This window comes from Taudactylus pleione, unplaced genomic scaffold (assembly GCF_031769625.1).
Source record: "Taudactylus pleione unplaced genomic scaffold, aTauple2 ptg001250l, whole genome shotgun sequence".
Lineage (NCBI taxonomy): Eukaryota > Metazoa > Chordata > Amphibia > Anura > Myobatrachidae > Taudactylus > Taudactylus pleione.
In genome coordinates, this window is record NW_028285650.1 from 79,408 (window position 1) to 104,067 (window position 24,660).

Below are 24,660 nucleotides of genomic sequence, written 5' to 3' on the forward strand. Positions count from 1 at the left end.
CAGACACACACCTATAGATACACAATCACGTAGACACACACCTATAGATACACATACATAGATATATAGACAGACACACAGACACACACACAGACAGACACACAGACAGACACATGTTTGTTAGTAATCCCTTCCCTGTGGAGGGCCAGTGGGACTCATTCTCTGCATAAAGCTTAAGGGCCTGATTATCAGTTGCACACGATTCCGAGTGAGTGTCGGATATCCTAGTTGTTAGCAATCTAGGCAGGTTACTGTCTCCATACCCAACTCATAGATATTGCAAATAATTCAGAGTCGGACGGATCTCAGTCGCATTTGACGTTTGCGTGAATGAGCGCTACTGGGTGGCAATGGAGTGGTATCAGGGTATTTGCATGTAGGATTAGTGTCCCGTAAGTGCATCATGGGTTTGTAGACAGAGCTGTGGGCTAGTCAGAGGAGACCTGTCCCGACGTCTGACAGATAAACTGCACACAGATAACCATGATGGCCGCTGCTCTTACATACAGAGGGCTGGGGGCGTTGTGGTGTTACCCGTTACCCTCCAGTCCAGATGACCGGTGGGGACTATATGCAGCTGAAGCCAGGCATTAGAAGGGGCCTGAATTAAAGATGGACGCAGTGCCGCTATTTACACAGTTTACGATTTGCTACTGTGCGAATAGTCTTGAAAACCCTTACTGCGCACACACGAACCATAAGAGCGAGGCTGTTCACAATTGCGCATGAATCACTATTGCATGAGAAGGGGTTTGTGATTCCTGGGGTATCAGGGTGGAGACTGGGAGGTGATGGCAAAGTGGGGGCTGTTTTAAGATTGTGTTATGGGAGTATCAGGGCAAGGGCGTATTTATAATGGGTGCAGGGTGTGCGGAGCACAAGGGCCGCTGGGTCCAGGGGAGGCCCACACTGCACACCCTGCCCCCAGAAGACTTACCTCCCCAAGAGTGCCACTCAGTATCTGCGCCTGTAAACACAGCTGGAAAATGGCCGCCGCGCCCATTTTCCCGTCGTTTGCGCATGCGCAGTACAGGGAAAATGGCCGCCACTGACATTTTCCCGGTGACCTCTGCATGCGCTATAGACTCCAGGCACACTCTGGTACCCAGAGTCTATAAATGCGGCACTGGCCGCGCACCGCTCAGTGCGCAGCTGGACGGAGAGGAGGGGGCCGTGTTGGAGATTGCAGACAGGCCCCCTCCTCTCTAGAAACGCCTCTGTGTCAGGGACATGTCTGGGAGCGCTGCTGCACAAATACACTAATGTTGGAGAGTGGAGTAGAGCTAGTAGGCCCCAGATTACAGCAAATGTTGATGGTGCGACTGGTGTAGCGGCGATGTTGGAGTGTCCCGCATCCGCTATTGTGAGAGCGGCGGCTGCATTACTGGCAATCTCTGAATAAGGCCCAAACCCACTATTGCAAGAGAAAAAAATGGAAAAGTGAGGGGGTACAGAACTTACTTTCCTAAATCACCCTCATCCTGGCACCTACAGAGATAGGGGTCCCCCGTCTGGAGGTGCAGAGACCCTTCTTTCAATTTCTATGCCCCTATAACAGCTAAAGTCTGTTGATCGGTGTGATAAACAGACAGATCTCCACCAGCATGGCTTCCATAGTCAGAGGAACTCGCATGTGATGGAACCACCAGATGTCCATGTAGAGGAGGCCCTCACTGGCCAGTGTATGGGCATATTTAGTTACTCTATGGGCATAGTGCCATGAGATGTGCGCTGCCCAATGTCATATTGTGAATAAAGGTAACATTTGTGACAACGTGCTATGCTGGTCTAATAGTGTTCTATGGGTCATGCAGTATAATGTCATCCATACATACTTACTAACAAACTAAACTGAAATGTTTAATATCTTCAATAGAACCCGTCCAGCAGGACGCAAATGAAGAGAACGGTAAGTACAAGAAAATTCTGCCTTTGTACTAATGTGTAGAACATCCTTATCTGTGTGGCCTGGCCCAGGGTGACGCAATGACCCCAGTAGAACATACAGTAGACACACTTGTTTCTTTCTTATTATTTATGAATTGTCGGGATCCTATCTAGTGTTTTACTGTTATTCTGACCTAGAGGCTGATACAGCAGAGGACAGAACTGCATAGACGTACACAAGTTGCTGACACCTACATGCAATGAGTGGCGGGATGTGTCACATGCATGTGATGAGTGCTGAGATGCGTTACATGCATGGGATGAGTGGCGGGATGCGTTACATTCATGCGATGAGTGGCAGGATGTGTCACAAGCATGCAATGAGTGGCGGGATGCGTTACATTCATGCGATGACTGGCAGGATGTGTCACAAGCATGCGATGAGAGGCGGGATGCATTACATGCATGGGATGAGTGGTGGGATGTGTCACATGCACGCGATGAGTGGCAAGATGCATCACATGAAATGAGTGGCAGGATGCGTTACTTGCATGCGATGAGTGTCAGGATGCGTCACAAGCATGCAATCAGTGGCGGGATGCATTACATGCATGGGATGAGTGGTGGGATGTGTCACATGCATGCAATCAGAGGCGGGATGCGTTACATTCGATCAGTAACATTCGATCAGTGAGATGCGTTACATGCATGGGATGAGTGGTGGGATGTGTCACATGCATGCAATCAGAGGCGGGATGCGTTACATTCGATCGTTACATTCGATCAGTGAGATGCGTTACATGCATGGGATGAGTGTCGGGATGCGTTACATTCATGCGATGAGTGGCAGGATGTGTCACAAGCATGCAATGAGTGGCGGGATGCGTTACATTCATGCGATGTGAGGTGGGATGCATTACATGCATGGGATGAGTGGTGGGATGTGTCACATGCACGCGATGAGAGGCGGGATGCATTACATGCATGGGATGAGTGGTGGGATGTGTCACATGCACGCGATGAGTGGCAAGATACATCACATGAAATGAGTGGCAGGATGCGTTACTTGCATGCGATGAGTGTCAGGATGCGTCACAAGCATGCAATCAGTGGCGGGATGCATTACATGCATGTGATGAGTGGTGGGATGTGTTACATGCATGGGAAGAGAGGCGGGATGCATTACATGCATGTGATGAGTGCTGAGATGCGTTACATGCATGGGATGAGTGGCGTGATGTGTCACAAGCATGCAATGAGTGGCGGGATGCGTTACATTCATGCGATGAGTGGCAGGATGTGTCACAAGCATGCGATGAGAGGCGGGATGCATTACATGCATGGGATGAGTGGTGGGATGTGTCACATGCACGCGATGAGTGGCAAGATGTGTCACATGAAATGAGTGATGGGATGTGTCACAAGCATGCAATCAGAGGCGGGATGCGTTACATGCATGCGATCAGTGGCGGGATGCATCACATGCATGTGATGAGTGGTGGGATGTGTTACATGCATGGGATGAGTGGTGGGATGCGTCACATGCATGCGATGAGTGTCAGGATGCGTCACAAGCATGCAATCAGTGGCGGGATGCATTACATGCATGGGATGAGTGGTGGGATGTGTCACAAGCATGCAATCAGAGGCGGGATGCGTTACATGCATGCGATCAGTGGCGGGATGCATCACATGCATGTGATGAGTGGTGGGATGTTACATGCATGGGAAGAGTGGTGTAATGCGTCACATGCATGTGATGAGTGGCGGGATGCGTCACATGCATGCGATGAGTGGCGGGAAGCATTACATGCATGTGATGAGTGGTGGGATGTGTTACATGCATGTGATGAGTGGCGGGATGCGTCACATGCATGTGATGAGTGGCAGGAAGCATTACATGCATGTGATGAGTGGTGGGATGTGTTACATGCATGGGATGAGTGGTGGGATGCGTCACATGCATGTGATGAGTGGTGGGATGCATTACATGCATGCGATGAGTAGTGGGATGCATTACATGCATGCAATGAGTGGTGGGATGCGTTACATGCATGCAATGAGTGGTGGGATGCGTTACATGCATGCGATGAGTGGCCGGATGCGTTACATGCATGTGATGAGTGGTGGGATGCGTTACATACATGGGAAGAGTGGTGTAATGCGTCACATGCATGTGATGAGTGGTGGGATGCGTCACATGCATGCGATGAGTGGCGGGAAGCATTACATGCATGTGATGAGTGGTGGGATGTGTTACATGCATGGGATGAGTGGTGGGATGCGTCACATGCATGCGATGAGTGGTGGGATGCATTACATGCATGCAATGAGTGGTGGGATGCGTTACATGCATGCAATGAGTGGTGGGATGCGTTACATGCATGCGATGAGTGGCCGGATGCGTTACATGCATGCAATGAGAGGTGGGATGCGTTACATGCATGCGATGAGAGGTGGGATGCGTTACATGCATGTGATGAGAGGTGGGATGCGTTACATGCATGTGATGAGTGGTGGGATGCGTTACATGCATGTGATGAGTGGTGGGATGTGTTACATGCATGGGATGAGTGGTGGGATGCGTCATGCCCTCTGTGATTTTTAAACATAAGATTTTTGTAGACCAAGATACCTGTAATGCCATACTTGGGAATACAAGTATATTTGTGTGACAATGGGCTCTTCTGGCGTAATAGCGTTTCTTTACTGCATTCCCTGCTTTTCTCTGACTTTCTATTATTTACAACAGCAATTACTAACAAACTAAAGAAAACTGTTTACTTTTTTACAATAGATGCGGCCCAGCAGTACGCAGGTGACAGTACCGGTAGGTGCACATACATGAGTACATGAGTATATATGAGTATACATGAGTTCATGAGTATATGAGTACATGAGTATATATGAGTATATGAGTATATGGCATCTCGCTCACAGATCTCCTCCTGCTGAGTTATTTCCTCTTTCCCACCCTCTAGATGACCTTCTCTATCCATATGGACCAGCTCAGGGTGACAAAATGACCCCAGTAGAAGATGACGGCACATCCGGTGAAGTCCCCCTCTCTATTACCTTTAAATTCTTTGGGAAGGAATATAAAGCTCTCTATGTAAGTAGGACCCATCACCTTCACCTTTGTTCAGTTACATTAAGTGTTTTTCATCATATAAAAGAAAAAGACAATCACCCCAGGAATATAGATTGGAGGCCGTGATACTGTGTTTTTAGCCACAAGAAATCTGTATACTGAGCTAGAACAATGACGTGTTGTAGAAATATTTGTTTCTCACTGCACACTGCCATATTTCTCTGAGTTATCTAAATGACACCATCAATATGCGTCTTATAGGTTTATCAATAGAAAACTAAAACTACTTTGGTGTCACCTTCTCTCTGTCTCTAGGTGAACAACAATGGGGTGATTTCATTCAGCAGCGCAGTGTCACAGTACACCCCCGACGCGTTCCCTCTTACACACGGGGAGACGTTCGTTACCCCTTTCTGGGGAGACGTGGATAATGACTTGGGTGGTTCTGTGTACTATAGGGAGACCATAGACCCTGCTATACTGCAGAAGATAACACGGGATATGGCGAAGCACCTGCCACTCAAACATTACGTAGCGACATGGGCATTTATCGCCACCTGGGACAAAGTGGCCTATTATGGTTCAGCATCTACAAAGGTCAGTAATGTCCGATCTCATCACCATCAATGTTATCTGCAATATACTAAGGATTAGGCTTAAACGCTGGTGTTTTGTTTTGATGGGATATTATAAAATACATTTAGACTTCAAAATAAAATAATAAATGCAGCCGCTATGTTCAGCTCGTCTACGAGAGACACTCAGGGTACAAAGTTCCCAGACTTTCACCGTCCGTTCCTGGGTGCAGAACTCTTTTGGTTAAGTTGCCGGCAGAGGGGCCGGAATCTATTTGTTTTCCTTAGAGCCTGGGCGAGGGTGGGACAGCTGTGTATGAGTTGTGAGGACCGTGGGCACATGCGGCCAGATTCCCAGTCAGGCGCCAGTCTGATAGCCACACAAACGGCCAATGTTTTGTCAGTTGCACAAGTGTCTGAGTCACCCTGCGCGTGCCTCACGATTTTATACGTACAGTCGCAGTGCAGATTTAGTCCGCAGGTTAGCGTAAAAGTGAGGGGCGTTCCTGGACGGTAACTGGGAGGTAACAGGGGGCGTGGCTAAACAGACACACAGAGATGTTGCATCTTATCGGTGTGTTGTGGGCGTGTCACTGAATAGGTTGCGCACAGAGGCGCACAATCGCTCACATAGGAAGCCACACTCAGACAAAGAACCTGCACCTCTCATAGGGCTGGCACAAGTTCCTATGGTCTAATGCCAAGTGGCATGCCAGTGTGTACGGGTACTGACAGTGGGCACCTCAGTCCTGGCAGGATTGGGGAAGGACGTTGTACCTGCATTAATGTAATGACGCAGAGCCATGGCCGCGTCTGCAGTAACAACCAATATGTCTATTAGCGCCAATCCAAACATGTCTGAGATAGCAGCTATTATCCAGGGCCGTAGGGAGGGTGGTGCGGCCGGTGCCTCCGCACAGGGCGGAAGCCTCCCAGGTCACCGGCCGCTAACTGTCCAGCTCTGGAGGTCAGTAGAGAGACCTCCTGCAGTGTTGCTTGGCGCTTGCAGAGTGATGCCGAAGAGGACCCCCGCCCTCCACCCACCCCCTGGCGAAAAAAGGTAAGCGCTCATGGGGAGGTGGGCGGTGGGGAGTGTGAGGGGCGGCAGTGCAGCACAGGGGGCACTGCTGTCCTGATAGGGCGCTGCTATTGTTTATCAGTGCAGGGACAGGTCCTGAGAAAGGGGGGTCTATTATAGCATGGCAGAGAAATTTTCAGGGTGCGCTGACTAGTGGCTGCACAAATAATGGAGTCCGGTGTATATAATCTACAATTACTTTTATTATCACATAATTAGAACATTCAGGGGGAGATGTACTAAAGGGGAAAATGCGGTAAAACCCCCAAAAATGTCTTTTTCGGGGGTTTTACCGCATTCCCCGTATGTACTAAGCAGCAGAATGCTTCATATCACTAGGTAACCCCACCTTCAGGTGGCGTTAACCAATAGAAGCCAGTGGCGTATCTATAATGGGTGCAGTGTGTGCGGAGCACACGGGCCCCCGGGTCCAGGGGGGCCCCGCACCGCACACACTGCACCCATATATTTTTAAACTTACCTGTTCGTGGTCCCACATCGGGTGTCAGCGCTGCTCAGAACACTGGAAAATGGCTGCCGTGGCCATTTTTCCCGTGTTCTGCACATGCACAGTAGACCCCGGACACACTCTAGTGCCCGGAGTCTACTAAGGCTGCGGTAGCTGGCCAGCGGCATCAGTCAGCTCCCAGCCACCGGGAAGAGAGAAGGGGGCCCCGCACGGGGAATGCACACGGGCCCCTCCTCTCTTAAGACGCCCCTGATAGAAGCCTATGGGCTTCTTAACGTGACGCTCCTGGCTGGGAGGGATCCGATCGGATCCCTCCCATGAGCCCCCGCGGCCTTCTGCGCATTCTGGGCGTTCAACCTGAAAGTCCCTCTGCCCGGCAGCATCGCAAAGGACGGCTCTTATCAAGAGAGCTGTTCTTTGTGAAATCCTTAGTATGTGCGTGAAGTCAGGTGGGATGTACCGCATCATGGAAGCCATGCTTAGTACATATCCTCCTCAGTAATAACTAAGGGGTCTATGTATCAAGTCCTTTTTTACATAATATTATGCAGAAACTGTAGTTTCTGCATAATTATATGTATTGCTCCTATGTACTAAAAGCTCAATGCTGGAAACGTCACAGAAAACTCAGGCAAAGTGCTAATTAACACATCAGATCGCAGCCTCCATGATTATCAATGGGGATTACAATCTGATCCCTACGTGCTAAAGCTTTGCGTTTTGGAGTTTAGTCCGGGTAGTTTACACTGCTGTAAGCCTATGGGGGCTCCAGGAGCAGCAGAGAGATCTTTCTATCTCTCCCCCGCAGCCCCCGGCCGGCAGCGGAAGCGACAGTGTGCACACGGGCAGCGTCAACTTCCCCCGGGGACGTCTTTCACCTCTGTGACAGACTTCTCCTAAATGCCGGGGATATAACTTATAGATATAATACACACTCTCAGTGCAGACGATATCACTGTAACATAGATAAAAGAACATTTTCACATCACAGATTAAACACTGCAATGATTACTTGTGAATATTGAAAGTATATAGCATTTTTTTAATAATAAATAAAAACAGAGTTCAATTTATATTAATATATACATATATATACTCCACACGCCATAAATATTACAAGAGCAATGAATGTTTGCATTACGCACATTATTTATATATATATATATATATATATATATATATATATATATATATATATATATATATATATAAAAACACTACATAGTAGTATGACTTCCGCTCTTAATTAGGGGGAACCAATGTATCCAAAGTTAATATACTGTAGATCTTAGTGTAAGAATGGATTACTCACAGTCATATAGAATATCCACAATCCTATAGAACTATCATAGAGCAGCAGCATAATCATTATTCACACTGTGGTGTTATTAATATTATTGCTGTTTTAATTTCTAGGACTAAACACAGCGAGAACTGGGGGCTGGCAAAACTCAGCATGTTACCCATAGTGTCCTTTGGCTTAAAGCAATAATTAGCTGATATGAATGTATATCACAGCTGTTGTGTTACTGTTCGGAATATTACACTGTCCCTGAATCTGGGCATATATGTGACCTAATATTGACATTGGGCATCAAGTTACTGCTAGTGAGGGGGAATGGATGAAGCTGGGCCTATATGTGACCTAATACTGACATTGGGCATCAGGTTACTGCTAGTGAGGGGGAATGGATGAACCTGGGCCTATATGTGACCTAATACTGACATTGGGCATCAGGTTACTGCTAGTGAGGGGGCAGGGATGAAGCTGGGCCTATATGTGACCTAATACTGACATTGGGCATCAGGTTGCTGCTAGTGAGGGGGCATGGATGAAACTGGGCATATATGTGACCTAATACTGACATTGGGCATCAGGTTACTGCTAGTGAGGGGGCATGGATGAAGCTGGGTCTATGTATGACCTAATACTGACATTGGGCATCAGGTTACTGCTAGTGAGGGGGAATGGATGAAGCTGGGCCTATATGTGACCTAATACTGACATTGGGCATCAGGTTACTGCTAGTGAGGGGGAATGGATGAAGCTGGGCCTATATGTGACCTAATACTGACATTGGGCATCAGGTTACTGCTAGTGAGGGGGCATGGATGAAGCTGGGCCTATATGTGACCTAATACTGACATTGGGCATCAGGTTGCTGCTAGTGAGGGGGCATGGATGAAACTGGGCATATATGTGACCTAATACTGACATTGGGCATCAGGTTACTGCTAGTGAGGGGGCATGGATGAAGCTGGGTCTATGTATGACCTAATACTGACATTGGGCATCAGGTTACTGCTAGTGAGGGGGCATGGATGAAGCTGGGCCTATATGTGACCTAATACTGACATTGGGCATCAGGTTACTGCTAGTGAGGGGGCATGGATGAAACTGGGCATATATGTGACCTAATACTGACATTGGGCATCAGGTTACTGCTAGTGAGGGGGCATGGATGAAGCTGGGCCTCTACGTGACCTAATACTGACATTGGGTATCAGGTTACTGCTAGTGATGGAGCATAGATGAATCTGGGCCTCTATGTAACCTAATACTGACGTCGGGCATCAGGTTGCTGCTAGTGAGGGGGCATGGATGAAGCTGGGCCTATATGTGACCTAATACTGACATTGGGCATCAGGTTACTGCTAGTGAGGGGGCATGGATGAATCTGGGCCTATACGTAACCTAATACTGACATTGGGCATCAGGTTGCTGCTAGTGAGGGGGAATGGATGAAGCTGGGCCTATATGTGACCTAATACTGACATTGGGCATCAGGTTGCTGCTAGTGAGGGGGCATGGATGAAGCTGGGCATATATGTGACCTAATACTGACATTGTGCATCAGGTTACTGCTAGTGAGGGAGCATGGATGAATCTGGGCGTATATGTGACCTAATACTGACATTGGGCATCAGGTTACTGCTAGTGAGGGAGCATGGATGAATCTGGGCGTATATGTGACCTAATACTGACATTGGGCATCAGGTTACTGCTAGTGAGGGGGTATGGATGAAGCTGGGCCTATATGTGACCTAATACTGACATTGGGCCTCAGGTTACTGCTAATGATGGAGCATAGATGAATCTGGGCCTATACGTAACCTAATACTGACATCGGGCATCAGGCTGCTGCTAGTGAGGGGGCATGGATGAAGCTGGGTCTATGTATGACCTAATACTGACATTGGGCATCAGGTTACTGCTAGTGAGGGGGCATGGATGAAACTGGGCCTCTATGTGACCTAATTCTGACATTGGGCATCAGGTAGCTGCTAGTGAGGGGTCACGGATGAAGCTGGGCCTCTATGTGACCTAATACTGACATTGGGCATCAGGTTGCTGCTAGTGAGGGGGAATGGATGAAGCTGGGTCTATGTATGACCTAATACTGACATTGGGCATCAGGTTGCTGCTAGTGAGGGGGAATGGATGAAGCTGGGCCTATATGTGACCTAATACTGACATTGGGCATCAGGTAGCTGCTAGTGAGGGGTCACGGATGAAGCTGGGCCTCTATGTGACCTAATACTGACATTGGGCATCAGGTTGCTGCTAGTGAGGGGGCATGGATGAAGCTGGGCCTATATGTGACCTAATACTGACATTGTGCATCAGGTTGCTGCTAGTGAGGAAGCATGGATGAATCTGGGCGTATATGTGACCTAATACTGACATTGGGCATCAGGTTACTGCTAGTGAGGGAGCATGGATGAATCTGGGCGTATATGTGACCTAATACTGACATTGGGCATCAGGTTACTGCTAGTGAGGGAGCATGGATGAATCTGGGCGTATATGTGACCTAATACTGACATTGGGCATCAGGTAGCTGCTAGTGAGGGGTCACGGATGAAGCTGGGCCTCTATGTGACCTAATACTGACATTGGGCATCAGGTTGCTGCTAGTGAGGGGGAATGGATGAAGCTGGGTCTATGTATGACCTAATACTGACATTGGGCATCAGGTTGCTGCTAGTGAGGGGGAATGGATGAAGCTGGGCCTATATGTGACCTAATACTGACATTGGGCATCAGGTAGCTGCTAGTGAGGGGTCACGGATGAAGCTGGGCCTCTATGTGACCTAATACTGACATTGGGCATCAGGTTGCTGCTAGTGAGGGGGAATGGATGAAGCTGGGCCTATATGTGACCTAATACTGACATTGGGCATCAGGTTACTGCTAGTGAGCTGGCATGGATGAAACTGAGGGCTAGAGAGAGTTGTGCGCACCCCTAATTAGTACTACTGACCCTAATATAAGGATGGTGTAAGTGTGCGCTGATAATAATGATGCATAGACCACAAAGACATACGGATGGGGGCAGTACAGCTACAGAGATGTGTACCATAGAATATATACATTACATAGGGTATATACATTACATAGAATATATACAGTACATAGGATATATACATACATAGAATATGTACATTGCATAGCATATATACAGTACAGAATGTATATACATTACATAGAAGATATACAATACATAGCATATATACATTACATAGGATATTTACAGTATATACATTACATAGCTTATATACATTACATAGGATATATACATTACATAGCATATATATTATATAGGATATATACATTACATAGCATTTATACATTACATAGAATATATACAGTACATAGAATATATACAGTACATAGGATATATACATTATATACATTACATAGCATTTTTACATTACATAGAATATATACATTATAGAATATATACAGTACATAGGATATATACATACATAGCATTTATACATTACATAGCATATATACATAACATAGAATATATACATTACATAGCATTTATACATTACATAGAATATATACATTACATAGGATATAGACACATTTGGTTCCCTGCACACAATGGTGAAGCAATTACAGCCGGCATCAGTCACCTTTGGGGCCATAGAAACGTCTGGTTATCAGTCAGGTTTATATGAATATTGGTGAAACATGAGAGAGCTTCTGGAGTTATTTTAGCTAATATATATAATTTTTGTGTGTGGTTACCCAGGTGAACACGTTCCAGGCTGTCCTCACTACTGATGGGTACCATTACTTCACCATCTTAAATTATGGTGATATCCAGTGGACAACTGGAACCGCCAGCGATGGAAATCCTATGACTGGTTTGGGCGGCACCCCTGCTCAGGTATCTTTCATACCTTATATATTTAAATTCCATCTCTCATACCATATACCGGCTGTCATACCGCATACTGTACCATCTCTCATACCATATACCGGCTGTCATACCGCATACGGTAACATCTCTCATACCATATACCGGCTGTCTTACCGCATACTGTACCATCTCTCATACCATATACCGGCTGTCTTACCGTATACTGTACCATCTCTCATACCATATACCGGCTGTCTTACCGTATACTGTACCATCTCTCATACCATATCCTGGCTGTCTTACCGTATACTGTACCATCTCTCATACCATATACCGGCTGTCTTACCGTATACTGTACCATCTCTCATACCATATACCGGCTGTCATACCGCATACTGTACCATCTCTCATACCATATACCGGCTGTCATACCGTATACTGTACCATCTCACATACCATATACCAGCTGTCATACCGCATACTGTACCATCTCTCGTACACTATACCGGCTGTCATACCGCATACTGTACCATCTCATACCATATACCGGCTGTCATACCGCATACGGTACCATCTCATACCATATACCGGCTGTCATTCCGTGTACTGTGCCATCTCACATACCATACACCGGCTGTCATACCGTATACTGTACCATCTCTCATACCATATACCGGCTGTCATACCGCATACTGTACCATCTCTCATACCATATACCGGCTGTCATACCGCATACGGTAACATCTCTCATACCATATACCGGCTGTCTTACCGCATACGGTAACATCTCTCATACCATATACCGGCTGTCTTACCGTATACTGTACCATCTCTCATACCATATACCGGCTGTCTTACCGTATACTGTACCATCTCTCATACCATATCCTGGCTGTCTTACCGTATACTGTACCATCTCTCATACCATATACCGGCTGTCTTACCGTATACTGTACCATCTCTCATACCATATACCGGCTGTCATACCGCATACTGTACCATCTCTCATACCATATACCGGCTGTCATACTGCATACTGTACCATCTCTCATACCATATATCAGCTGTCATACCACATACTGTACCATCTCTCATACCATATACCGGCTGTCATACCGTATACTGTACCATCTCACATACCATATACCAGCTGTCATACCGCATACTGTACCATCTCTCGTACACTATACCGGCTGTCATACCGCATACTGTACCATCTCATACCATATACCGGCTGTCATACCGCATACGGTACCATCTCATACCATATACCGGCTGTCATTCCGTGTACTGTGCCATCTCACATACCATACACCGGCTGTCATACCGTATACTGTACCATCTCTCATACCATACACCGGCTGTCATACCGCATACTGTACCATCTCACATACCATATACCGGCTGTCATACCACATACTGTACCATCTCTCATACCATATATCGGCTGTCATACCACATACTGTACCATCTCACATACCATATACCGGCTGTTATTCTGTGAACACTTGCTCAGGTTTCTCATAGACCAAGGAATTGTCACATTTCACTAAATTACATCAATTACTTAAAAAGTTATGAAAAAAACTTTGGGGCCAATAACGAGTGAATCACCCTGTATACTAACATTGACACTATCATTTTTTAGTACAACATAAACAAATTTAGTTTCACAATTATAAAATTCTCTTCCTCAATATTAACAAGAGTTTATGTTTGGTACATACTGTAATTGGGAAGTCGCATTAGACACTGTGCCAGCGTTACATGACGTTACAAATCATATATTCCCAACATTGCTTCTGGTGATTTCAGGGATTTCGGATGGGGGGGATAGGGGGGTGATTTGTGCCAGATACCCTGTTGTAGAGTCTCACATTGTAGATTTCAAGATGAGTTTGAAGTACAGCTACGTATCAATGGATATGATGTTGTCACGTTGGCAGGCTGGATTTAACAGCGGAGATGACAGTCACTACTTCAATATTCCTGGATCCAGAACTGATGAGGTTTTGAAAATTAAATCTACATCCAATGTCGACTACCCTGGACGATGGGTTTTTGAAGTCGACAACTTTAAGGTTCTTGGAGGCTGCAGTTTCCAAGGTATTCATAAGTTATATATAGAAACAGTTACATGTATCACTGAAATCAAAGTATAGAACAAGTAAATGATCGGACATTAAACAAAAAAATCATACGGGTTAATCATTATAACAAAATGAGTATCACCTGGCGCTGCACAATGCTATGATAGCCTTTTTGGATCAATGTACCAATCACTTTGTGCAAGTCGCCAATTTGAGATCTAGCAGAGGGCCGCAGACCATCACACTTACTCCTCCATGTTTGACCGTTGGTGTCACGGGTTTATTTACTAAGTCACAACTTACAAAAGCCACCAACAAGTTAATAAATTCCACACACTGGGGAACAATGATTTAGATCACTCAACGGCCCTATATGATGAGCCAAAGATTTTGTGTTTAGATGAATCATCCATTAGACCTTCTTCCATCTGTCTGTAGCCCACTGGCGGTGCCTCGTTTCCCAGGCATTGCTGTAGGACAGCCAGGCCCGCCAAGAGCCGCAGCGGTCCCGGGTAAATAGGGGGCGTGGCCTAACCGCGGGAGGCGTGGCCACGCCCCCTTGCCAAAAAAACAAACAAAAAAAAGATTTGCAGCGCCTGAGCCCCCTCAGCTCGGCGCAAAGCCAGGGGGGGCGCGATCAGTGTGACCGCTCCCCCGCACAGGCGTAGGAGACTGCTGCTCAGTAGCCACAAGCAGTCTCACCGGGCCCCTCAGGAAGCCCGGGTAATCTGTACCCGCTCCCACCCCCTCTCGGCGCCCCTGAGGACAGCCGTACCTTCTCAGCCCATTAACTCTGACATTTCCATTGTTTTTCAGTGTTTTATAATCTAAACTATAATTTTGTAACCTCTACCTGTTTTACAGGTTATTCACTGGACTTGAACAAACAATGCCAGCGCTAGAATAAATATATTAAATAGAAAATTGGGATATAGGGCTGGTTTCAATTAGCCGCGAAAAGCCATGGTTTGCCCAAAAAAATTTGCACGTGCAATTCTATGGTCAAAGTCTTCTTACGTGCGAATTCTCCATAGACAAAAAAACAACAAACTGTTTTCATCATCTCAGAGCAGGTGCAAAATTACTATTTTTGCTTAAAAATGTGGGGACTTAGGGCCTGATTCAGAGCCGAACGTGAGCGCTGAGCGCTCGCAAGCGGGTCGATGGTGCCCTAGTGTGCATGCGCACGACGGAGGGAGCTCCATCGTGCGCATGTGAGAGACCCGCATAGCGACGGCCAAGCAGTCGTTATGGATCTCGCACCAAAGGGGGCGTGCTGTCGATGGTGAGTGACAGCACGCCCCCTTTGGTGGGCGTGCCGAGGGCGTTGCTACCCAGACGGAGGAGTTCCCATGGGAACGCCTACCGTCTGGGGCCGGCCCCACTGACATCACTAGTGATGTCAGTGGGAGTGTTTTTGGCTCTGATAGAGCCAAAATCACTCCAGGGCTTGCGGCAGACGAGACCCTACCACAAGGGTCTCGTCGCAAGCCAGATGGTCTTGACCATCGCGACCATCATCATGGATGCTCGCATAAGCTGTGGGTGGTACCCACAGCTATGCGAGCGTCCAGGAGGACGCGCAAAAAACAAAACAAAAAACGCCCTGATTCGTTCAGAGCGTCCGGCTCTGAATCAGGCCCTTAGTTCAGAACCCCTTGGACACCTCCTCTTGTAACAACTTAGGCAAAAATAATTAGCTTACTTTGGCCAAGAATGACATTTCAATTTTGGAGTGAAAAAATGATGCTGTATGGATGGGACGTGTAGCTGCACCCAGTGTATTTTTACATTTTTTTTAAAGTGTACTTTTTGGAGTCAAAAATATACTTGCACCCATCTTAATGTACCCAACTGCAACATTTATTTTCTCCCAAAAAAATAGCTTTTTATTATTTTTCCTCACTTATACATCTATGCATATTACAGCCATTTGTCACAATTTAAGAACCCCAAATACTTTTATTAGGGCCGCTAATACACTTCTAAATTTCCCCAAATTCAGCTGTACTTTTTGAAGGTTCCCCTTTGCACAATTTTCATGCGAATGCGTTTTCACGTATTTTGTAATTGGATAGTGCGATAAACGGGAGTGCGCATAGACAAAAGATGCAAAACCTCTCATCAAAACATGCAAAGTGTGCGAGAACTTCTCCGGTGTTAAGTTTTTCTTTGCGTCTTACTGAATTCCCCTCATAGTGTGTAACTATAGTGAAACTGAATAAAATCACAATGTGGATTATTGTCATGTACTGTCCACATAAAAACATTTATTTTATAAACATTGTGCAAGAAAAATGCAATAATTGATGGCAAGCGACATTGTGTATTCATTTAATATATTTCCCACCATTTGCTACTAAATATTACAGTAACTTCATTTTATTGAAATCATTTAATTGATAAACAAATGTGAATTATTACTTATGCAAAATATTATAAATCAGAACAATCTAAAACTGTCAGTGAGGGACCTGGAACGTTGTGCTCTAAGGGCTCGATTCAGACCCGCTCGCTCGATGTGTTCACACACAGGCAAAGTATGCAAATCCCGCGATTGTATAAGGCTTTAGCACGCCCGCTATGTCTTAGCGTGCGATCAGTGTGTATTTAGATGCCCACCAGCCTGTCATAAGACGCCCACTGTCCCATGTCATCTCCAGGAAGTGTATCCAACTATCGGTAACATCGAGAACCATCGGAAGCGAACACAGCACTTGTGGTCGACCATACCCTGCCGCAAGCACTGCAAGAGCTTCAGTGTGTAAAACAACCTTGTTACATGTTGTATGATGCTGCGTCTTAATTATGCACGCCTCTGAAACGGCGTTAAGATGCTCAGACATGTCTGCGTTTGCACCACCACACCCCCGTTTCCATCGACCATCCCGTCACCACCCACAAACGGCTTGTCCTGTCACTCATTCTAGCGAGCTGGCTATGCGCAGCGAGCGAACACTTCCCGATTACATGGACTAGATTACGCACGTGCGCTGCGATGCATATACATAGGCAGATTGCAAACATCGGCAGGCTGTGTGTGTACGTAGCCTAGTTAGCGGGTCTGAATCGGGTCCCAAGTACCTTAGTGTCCCTGGAACGTTGTGCTCTAAGGGCCTGATTCAGACCCACTCGCGGGCGGCTGTCCGCTCGCAAGTGGGTCGATGGTGTGCACTGAGCATGCGCACGACGGAGGGAGCTCCGTCGTGCGCATGCGCGAGACGCAACGAGCGAAGGACTTTCCTTCGCTCTTTGTGTCTGATCAAAGGGGGCGTGCTGTCGATGTTGATTGACAGCATGCCCCCTTTGGTGGGCGTGCCAGGGGCGTACCTCCCAGACGGGGGCGTTCCCAAGGGAACGCCTACCGTCAGAATCCGACCCACTGACATCACTAGTGATGTCAGTGGGAGTGATTTTGGCTCTGATAGAGCCAAAATCACTCCAGGGCTTGTGGTCGAAAAACCCGACCATAGGCTTCTGGTCGCAGTGGCGATGGTCAAGACCATCGCAACCATCATCCTGCACGCTCGTATGTGCTGTGGGTGGTGACCCACAGCTATACGAGCGTCCAGGAGGACGCTCCATTTTTATGGAGGACGGCCCTCATTCAGAGCGAGCGCTCTGCTCAGAGCGTCCGGCTCTGAATGAGGGCCTAAGTACCTTAGTGTTCCTGGAACGCTGTGCTCTGAGTACCTTAGTGTTCCTGGAACGCTGTGCTCTGAGTACCTTAGTGTTCCTGGAACGCTGTGCTCTGAGTACCTTAGTGTTCCTGGAACGCTGTGCTCTGAGTACCTTAGTGTTCCTGGAACGCTGTGCTCTGAGTACCTTAGTGTTCCTGGAACGCTGTGCTCTGAGTACCTTAGTGTTCCTGGAACGCTGTGCTCTGAGTACCTTAGTGTTCCTGGAACGCTGTGCTCTGAGTACCTTAGTGTTCCTGGAACGCTGTGCTCTGAGTACCTTAGTGTTCCTGGAACGCTGTGCTCTGAGTACCTTAGTGTTCCTGGAACGCTGTGCTCTGAGTACCTTAGTGTTCCTGGAACGCTGTGCTCTGAGTACCTTAGTGTTCCTGGAACGCTGTGCTCTGAGTACCTTAGTGTTCCTGGAACGCTGTGCTCTGAGTACCTTAGTGTTCCTGGAACGCTGTGCTCTGAGTACCTTAGTGTTCCTGGAACGCTGTGCTCTGAGTACCTTAGTGTTCCTGGAACGCTGTGCTCTGAGTACCTTAGTGTTCCTGGAACGCTGTGCTCTGAGTACCTTAGTGTTCCTGGAACGCTGTGCTCTGAGTACCTTAGTGTTCCTGGAACGCTGTGCTCTGAGTACCTTAGTGTTCCTGGAACGCTGTGCTCTGAGTACCTTAGTGTTCCTGGAACGCTGTGCTCTGAGTACCTTAGTGTTCCTGGAACGCTGTGCTCTGAGTACCTTAGTGTTCCTGGAACGCTGTGCTCTGAGTACCTTAGTGTTCCTGGAACGCTGTGCTCTGAGTACCTTAGTGTTCCTGGAACGCTGTGCTCTGAGTACCTTAGTGTTCCTGGAACGCTGTGCTCTGAGTACCTTAGTGTTCCTGGAACGCTGTGCTCTAAGTACCTTAGTGTTCCTGGAACGCTGTGCTCTAAGTACCTTAGTGTTCCTGGAACGCTGTGCTCTAAGTACCTTAGTGTTCCTGGAACGCTGTGCTCTAAGTACCTTAGTGTTCCTGGAACGCTGTGCTCTAAGTACCTTAGTGTTCCTGGAACGCTGTGCTCTAAGTACCTTAGTGTTCCTGGAACGCTGTGCTCTAAGTACCTTAGTGTTCCTGGAACGCTGTGCTCTAAGTACCTTAGTGTTCCTGGAACGCTGTGCTCTAAGTACCTTAGTGTTCCTGGAACGCTGTGCTCTAAGTACCTTAGTGTTCCTGGAACGCTGTGCTCTAAGTACCTTAGTGTTCCTGGAACGCTGTGCTCTAAGTACCTTAGTGTTCCTGGAACGCTGTGCTCTAAGTACCTTAGTGTTCCTGGAACGCTGTGCTCTAAGTACCTTAGTGTTCCTGGAACGCTGTGCTCTAAGTACCTTAGTGTTCCTGGAACGCTGTGCTCTAAGTACCTTAGTGTTCCTGGAACGCTGTGCTCTAAGTACCTTAGTGTTCCTGGAACGCTGTGCTCTAAGTACCTTAGTGTTCCTGGAACGCTGTGCTCTAAGTACCTTAGTGTTCCTGGAACGCTGTGCTCTAAGTACCTTAGTGTTCCTGGAACGCTGTGCTCTAAGTACCTTAGTGTTCCTGGAACGCTGTGCTCTAAGTACCTTAGTGTTCCTGGAACGCTGTGCTCTAAGTACCTTAGTGTTCCTGGAACGCTGTGCTCTAAGTACCTTAGTGTTCCTGGAACGCTGTGCTCTAAGTACCTTAGTGTTCCTGGAACGCTGTGCTCTAAGTACCTTAGTGTTCCTGGAACGCTGTGCTCTAAGTACCTTAGTGTTCCTGGAACGCTGTGCTCTAAGTACCTTAGTGTTCCTGGAACGCTGTGCTCTAAGTACCTTAGTGTTCCTGGAACGCTGTGCTCTAAGTACCTTAGTGTTCCTGGAACGCTGTGCTCTAAGTACCTTAGTGTTCCTGGAACGCTGTGCTCTAAGTACCTTAGTGTTCCTGGAACGCTGTGCTCTAAGTACCTTAGTGTTCCTGGAACGCTGTGCTCTAAGTACCTTAGTGTTCCTGGAACGCTGTGCTCTAAGTACCTTAGTGTTCCTGGAACGCTGTGCTCTAAGTACCTTAGTGTTCCTGGAACGCTGTGCTCTAAGTACCTTAGTGTTCCTGGAACGCTGTGCTCTAAGTACCTTAGTGTTCCTGGAACGCTGTGCTCTAAGTACCTTAGTGTTCCTGGAACGCTGTGCTCTAAGTACCTTAGTGTTCCTGGAACGCTGTGCTCTAAGTACCTTAGTGTTCCTGGAACGCTGTGCTCTAAGTACCTTAGTGTTCCTGGAACGCTGTGCTCTAAGTACCTTAGTGTTCCTGGAACGCTGTGCTCTAAGTACCTTAGTGTTCCTGGAACGCTGTGCTCTAAGTACCTTAGTGTTCCTGGAACGCTGTGCTCTAAGTACCTTAGTGTTCCTGGAACGCTGTGCTCTAAGTACCTTAGTGTTCCTGGAACGCTGTGCTCTAAGTACCTTAGTGTTCCTGGAACGCTGTGCTCTAAGTACCTTAGTGTTCCTGGAACGCTGTGCTCTAAGTACCTTAGTGTTCCTGGAACGCTGTGCTCTAAGTACCTTAGTGTTCCTGGAACGCTGTGCTCTAAGTACCTTAGTGTTCCTGGAACGCTGTGCTCTAAGTACCTTAGTGTTCCTGGAACGCTGTGCTCTAAGTACCTTAGTGTTCCTGGAACGCTGTGCTCTAAGTACCTTAGTGTTCCTGGAACGCTGTGCTCTAAGTACCTTAGTGTTCCTGGAACGCTGTGCTCTAAGTACCTTAGTGTTCCTGGAACGCTGTGCTCTAAGTACCTTAGTGTTCCTGGAACGCTGTGCTCTAAGTACCTTAGTGTTCCTGGAACGCTGTGCTCTAAGTACCTTAGTGTTCCTGGAACGCTGTGCTCTAAGTACCTTAGTGTTCCTGGAACGCTGTGCTCTAAGTACCTTAGTGTTCCTGGAACGCTGTGCTCTAAGTACCTTAGTGTTCCTGGAACGCTGTGCTCTAAGTACCTTAGTGTTCCTGGAACGCTGTGCTCTAAGTACCTTAGTGTTCCTGGAACGCTGTGCTCTAAGTACCTTAGTGTTCCTGGAACGCTGTGCTCTAAGTACCTTAGTGTTCCTGGAACGCTGTGCTCTAAGTACCTTAGTGTTCCTGGAACGCTGTGCTCTAAGTACCTTAGTGTTCCTGGAACGCTGTGCTCTAAGTACCTTAGTGTTCCTGGAACGCTGTGCTCTAAGTACCTTAGTGTTCCTGGAACGCTGTGCTCTAAGTACCTTAGTGTTCCTGGAACGCTGTGCTCTAAGTACCTTAGTGTTCCTGGAACGCTGTGCTCTAAGTACCTTAGTGTTCCTGGAACGCTGTGCTCTAAGTACCTTAGTGTTCCTGGAACGCTGTGCTCTAAGTACCTTAGTGTTCCTGGAACGCTGTGCTCTAAGTACCTTAGTGTTCCTGGAACGCTGTGCTCTAAGTACCTTAGTGTTCCTGGAACGCTGTGCTCTAAGTACCTTAGTGTTCCTGGAACGCTGTGCTCTAAGTACCTTAGTGTTCCTGGAACGCTGTGCTCTAAGTACCTTAGTGTTCCTGGAACGCTGTGCTCTAAGTACCTTAGTGTTCCTGGAACGCTGTGCTCTAAGTACCTTAGTGTTCCTGGAACGCTGTGCTCTAAGTACCTTAGTGTTCCTGGAACGCTGTGCTCTAAGTACCTTAGTGTTCCTGGAACGCTGTGCTCTAAGTACCTTAGTGTTCCTGGAACGCTGTGCTCTAAGTACCTTAGTGTTCCTGGAACGCTGTGCTCTAAGTACCTTAGTGTTCCTGGAACGCTGTGCTCTAAGTACCTTAGTGTTCCTGGAACGCTGTGCTCTAAGTACCTTAGTGTTCCTGGAACGCTGTGCTCTGAGTACCTTAGTGTTCCTGGAACGCTGTGCTCTGAGTACCTTAGTGTTCCTGGAACGCTGTGCTCTGAGTACCTTAGTGTTCCTGGAACGCTGTGCTCTGAGTACCTTAGTGTTCCTGGAACGCTGTGCTCTGAGTACCTTAGTGTTCCTGGAACGCTGTGCTCTAAGTACCTTAGTGTTCCTGGAACGCTGTGCTCTAAGTACCTTAGTGTTCCTGGAACGCTGTGCTCTAAGTACCTTAGTGTTCCTGGAACGCTGTGCTCTAAGTACCTTAGTGTTCCTGGAACGCTGTGCTCTAAGTACCTTAGTGTTCCTGGAACGCTGTGCTCTAAGTACCTTAGTGTTCCTGGAACGCTGTGCTCTAAGTACCTTAGTGTTCCTGGAACGCTGTGCTCTAAGTACCTTAGTGTTCCTGGAACGCTGTGCTCTAAGTACCTTAGTGTTCCTGGAACGCTGTGCTCTAAGTACCTTAGTGTTCCTGGAACGCTGTGCTCTAAGTACCTTAGTGTTCCTGGAACGCTGTGCTCTAAGTACCTTAGTGTTCCTGGAACGCTGTGCTCTAAGTACCTTAGTGTTCCTGGAACGCTGTGCTCTAAGTACCTTAGTGTTCCTGGAACGCTGTGCTCTAAGTACCTTAGTGTTCCTGGAACGCTGTGCTCTAAGTACCTTAGTGTTCCTGGAACGCTGTGCTCTAAGTACCTTAGTGTTCCTGGAACCTCCAACCGACCAGGTAATGCCCCCAAAGTACCCCGACATGCCAGCTCCCTAGTGTATCCGCACCTGGATTGTGTCCATGATAAACAGGAGGCACAGCAAAAGTTTTATCTCTTCTCATCCTCAAATTTTACATTTTTCTTATAGCAAAGTTTGTCAGAGAAGGTGAAGAGTTTTGGAAAGAATCCACCTGTGACACAAAGTGTGCGTGCCATGATAGCAGGGTGTGCTGTGAGACCGAGCCCTGCCCTGCCAATAGCACCTGCCAAGCCTCAGGGTCATTCTTCACCTGCAAAATCAAGCAAAAGGTCTGCTCCAGAGATGAAGACTAAGTCCCCATGGAAGTGACATGTCCGCCTTGCCCATGTCTTTTTGTTACAATACACAATATATTACTTATTCAATGCAGCAGTACAAGTATAACGCATGTATTGTAACCCATAGCAACCAATCAGATGTTAACTATCATTGATATACTTGTGCTATACTAATAAAAGCTGCTATCCGGTTGCCGTAGGATAAAGCACTAAATATCTGATATATATTTAATCATAGTGAAATACTTATAATGTGCATTAAGAGAGGTGAATAAACAATAAAGCAGATTAATAAAGAATATAATCGCACTTATTCCAGTTATGATCTCTGTAGTTGCAAATTAAAGTGCAACAAATACTGATTATCAGGTGGAAAATTCTGTGGGCCCTATTCACTATCATACGCAACTGTGATTACGCATGCAATCGGCCGATTGTTGTGTTCTGCGCATGCATTGCAGTGCGCGTACGTGAACTAGCTATTGCGATCGCAGTGACTGCACAGACCCATCACAGAGTGATCAAGAGGTAGTGCCGTTTGTGGGCGGTGCTGCGGGAGTGGTCGGGTGAACGCAGGCGTGCAGTGGGTTTCAACGCCTTTGCTAGGGCGTGCATAAATTAGCCACTGCGATGGCCTACGCAGTCTGAGGATGCATAGCTTGCGTGGTTGTTAGTAATTCCTGAGTAAGGTCAGGGCTTGTGCGAGTGTGCGTGAGGCTGCGATGGTGCTCGCTTGTACCGATGGTTTCGCAGTCTTGCTAAACATTACGGATGTGTGGTAGGTAAAGTTGGCATCCTTGTGTAGTGCTGCGAGGTAATAGTGATCGCAATGTATTAGCATACTATCGCAGTTGAACTGCGTGCGTAATCACTATTGCTTATGCAGTTGCGTACGGTAGTAAATCAGGCCCTTTGTTCTGTTTCCATTGACTCAGCATAGAATGATGGATTTTTGCTGTTCTGTCTCAGACAGTTAAATTGTTCTATGAAAGAAGAAAAAACCCGTAATCCGCGCTGTCTCTATATTAAATCAAAAGAACCATCTGAATGACTTTATATACGGATGGAATGTATAAGAGTTCACAGTAAAAAAATGTTTATTTAACACTAAGAATGGACACATGAAATAATCGATATATATATTTATTTATGCTATAATAACAATAAAACACTAAAAGAAAAAGTAAAAAGGTTTTTTATAAAGTCACATGATACGTGCCGAAACGCGTTAGCCGGGACGCTTTGTTTGAAACTTACTGTTACACTGGATACACTGTTGCCGCTTTGCATCGAATTTACGATCCTCTGATGTCTACACTCAGGACCTCTGCTGTACGACCACTATACCAGCAGCATCCGGCTTAGATGTACATTCTATCCGTATATAAAATCATTCAGATGGTTCTTTTGATTTAATATACAGACAGCGCGGATTACGTTTTTTTTTCTTTCATATTACAGACACACACAGAGATGGTTTATCTGCTCTTTATTTCATCTAACGCGCTAATCATTTAAGGGTTAGAGGCGCCAGATTTGTGGTTTTTTTTTTATTCTAGTTAATTTGTTCTTCCTGTTAAAGAAATGACTTTACTAGTATCTAGATATTATTGAAAGAATGTTTATTGCAGTAATAGATATAATTAATTGCATGCACTGTTATGATGTGAATAATCAAATTATTAAATTTACGTTGCACACAAAAACAACATTTCCATCTTTGAATCTGACCGGC

At 46.7% G+C, this 24,660-nt stretch overlaps 1 protein-coding gene across 1 annotated transcript in view; it reads left to right on the plus strand.

Annotated features, from left to right (window-relative positions):
• Positions 1–22,940, plus strand: part of LOC148450938 (uncharacterized) — a 53,489-nt gene extending 30,549 nt beyond the window's left edge. Inside the window, exons 7-13 of the mRNA XM_088462497.1 lie at positions 1,877–1,909; positions 4,685–4,717; positions 4,869–4,999; positions 5,294–5,575; positions 12,146–12,283; positions 14,203–14,362; positions 22,756–22,940. Of these exons, the coding sequence (XP_088318623.1) occupies positions 1,877–1,909; positions 4,685–4,717; positions 4,869–4,999; positions 5,294–5,575; positions 12,146–12,283; positions 14,203–14,362; positions 22,756–22,940 (962 nt within the window). The remainder of the gene's footprint in view (positions 1–1,876; positions 1,910–4,684; positions 4,718–4,868; positions 5,000–5,293; positions 5,576–12,145; positions 12,284–14,202; positions 14,363–22,755) is intronic.
• Positions 22,941–24,660: the final 1,720 nt, after the last annotated feature.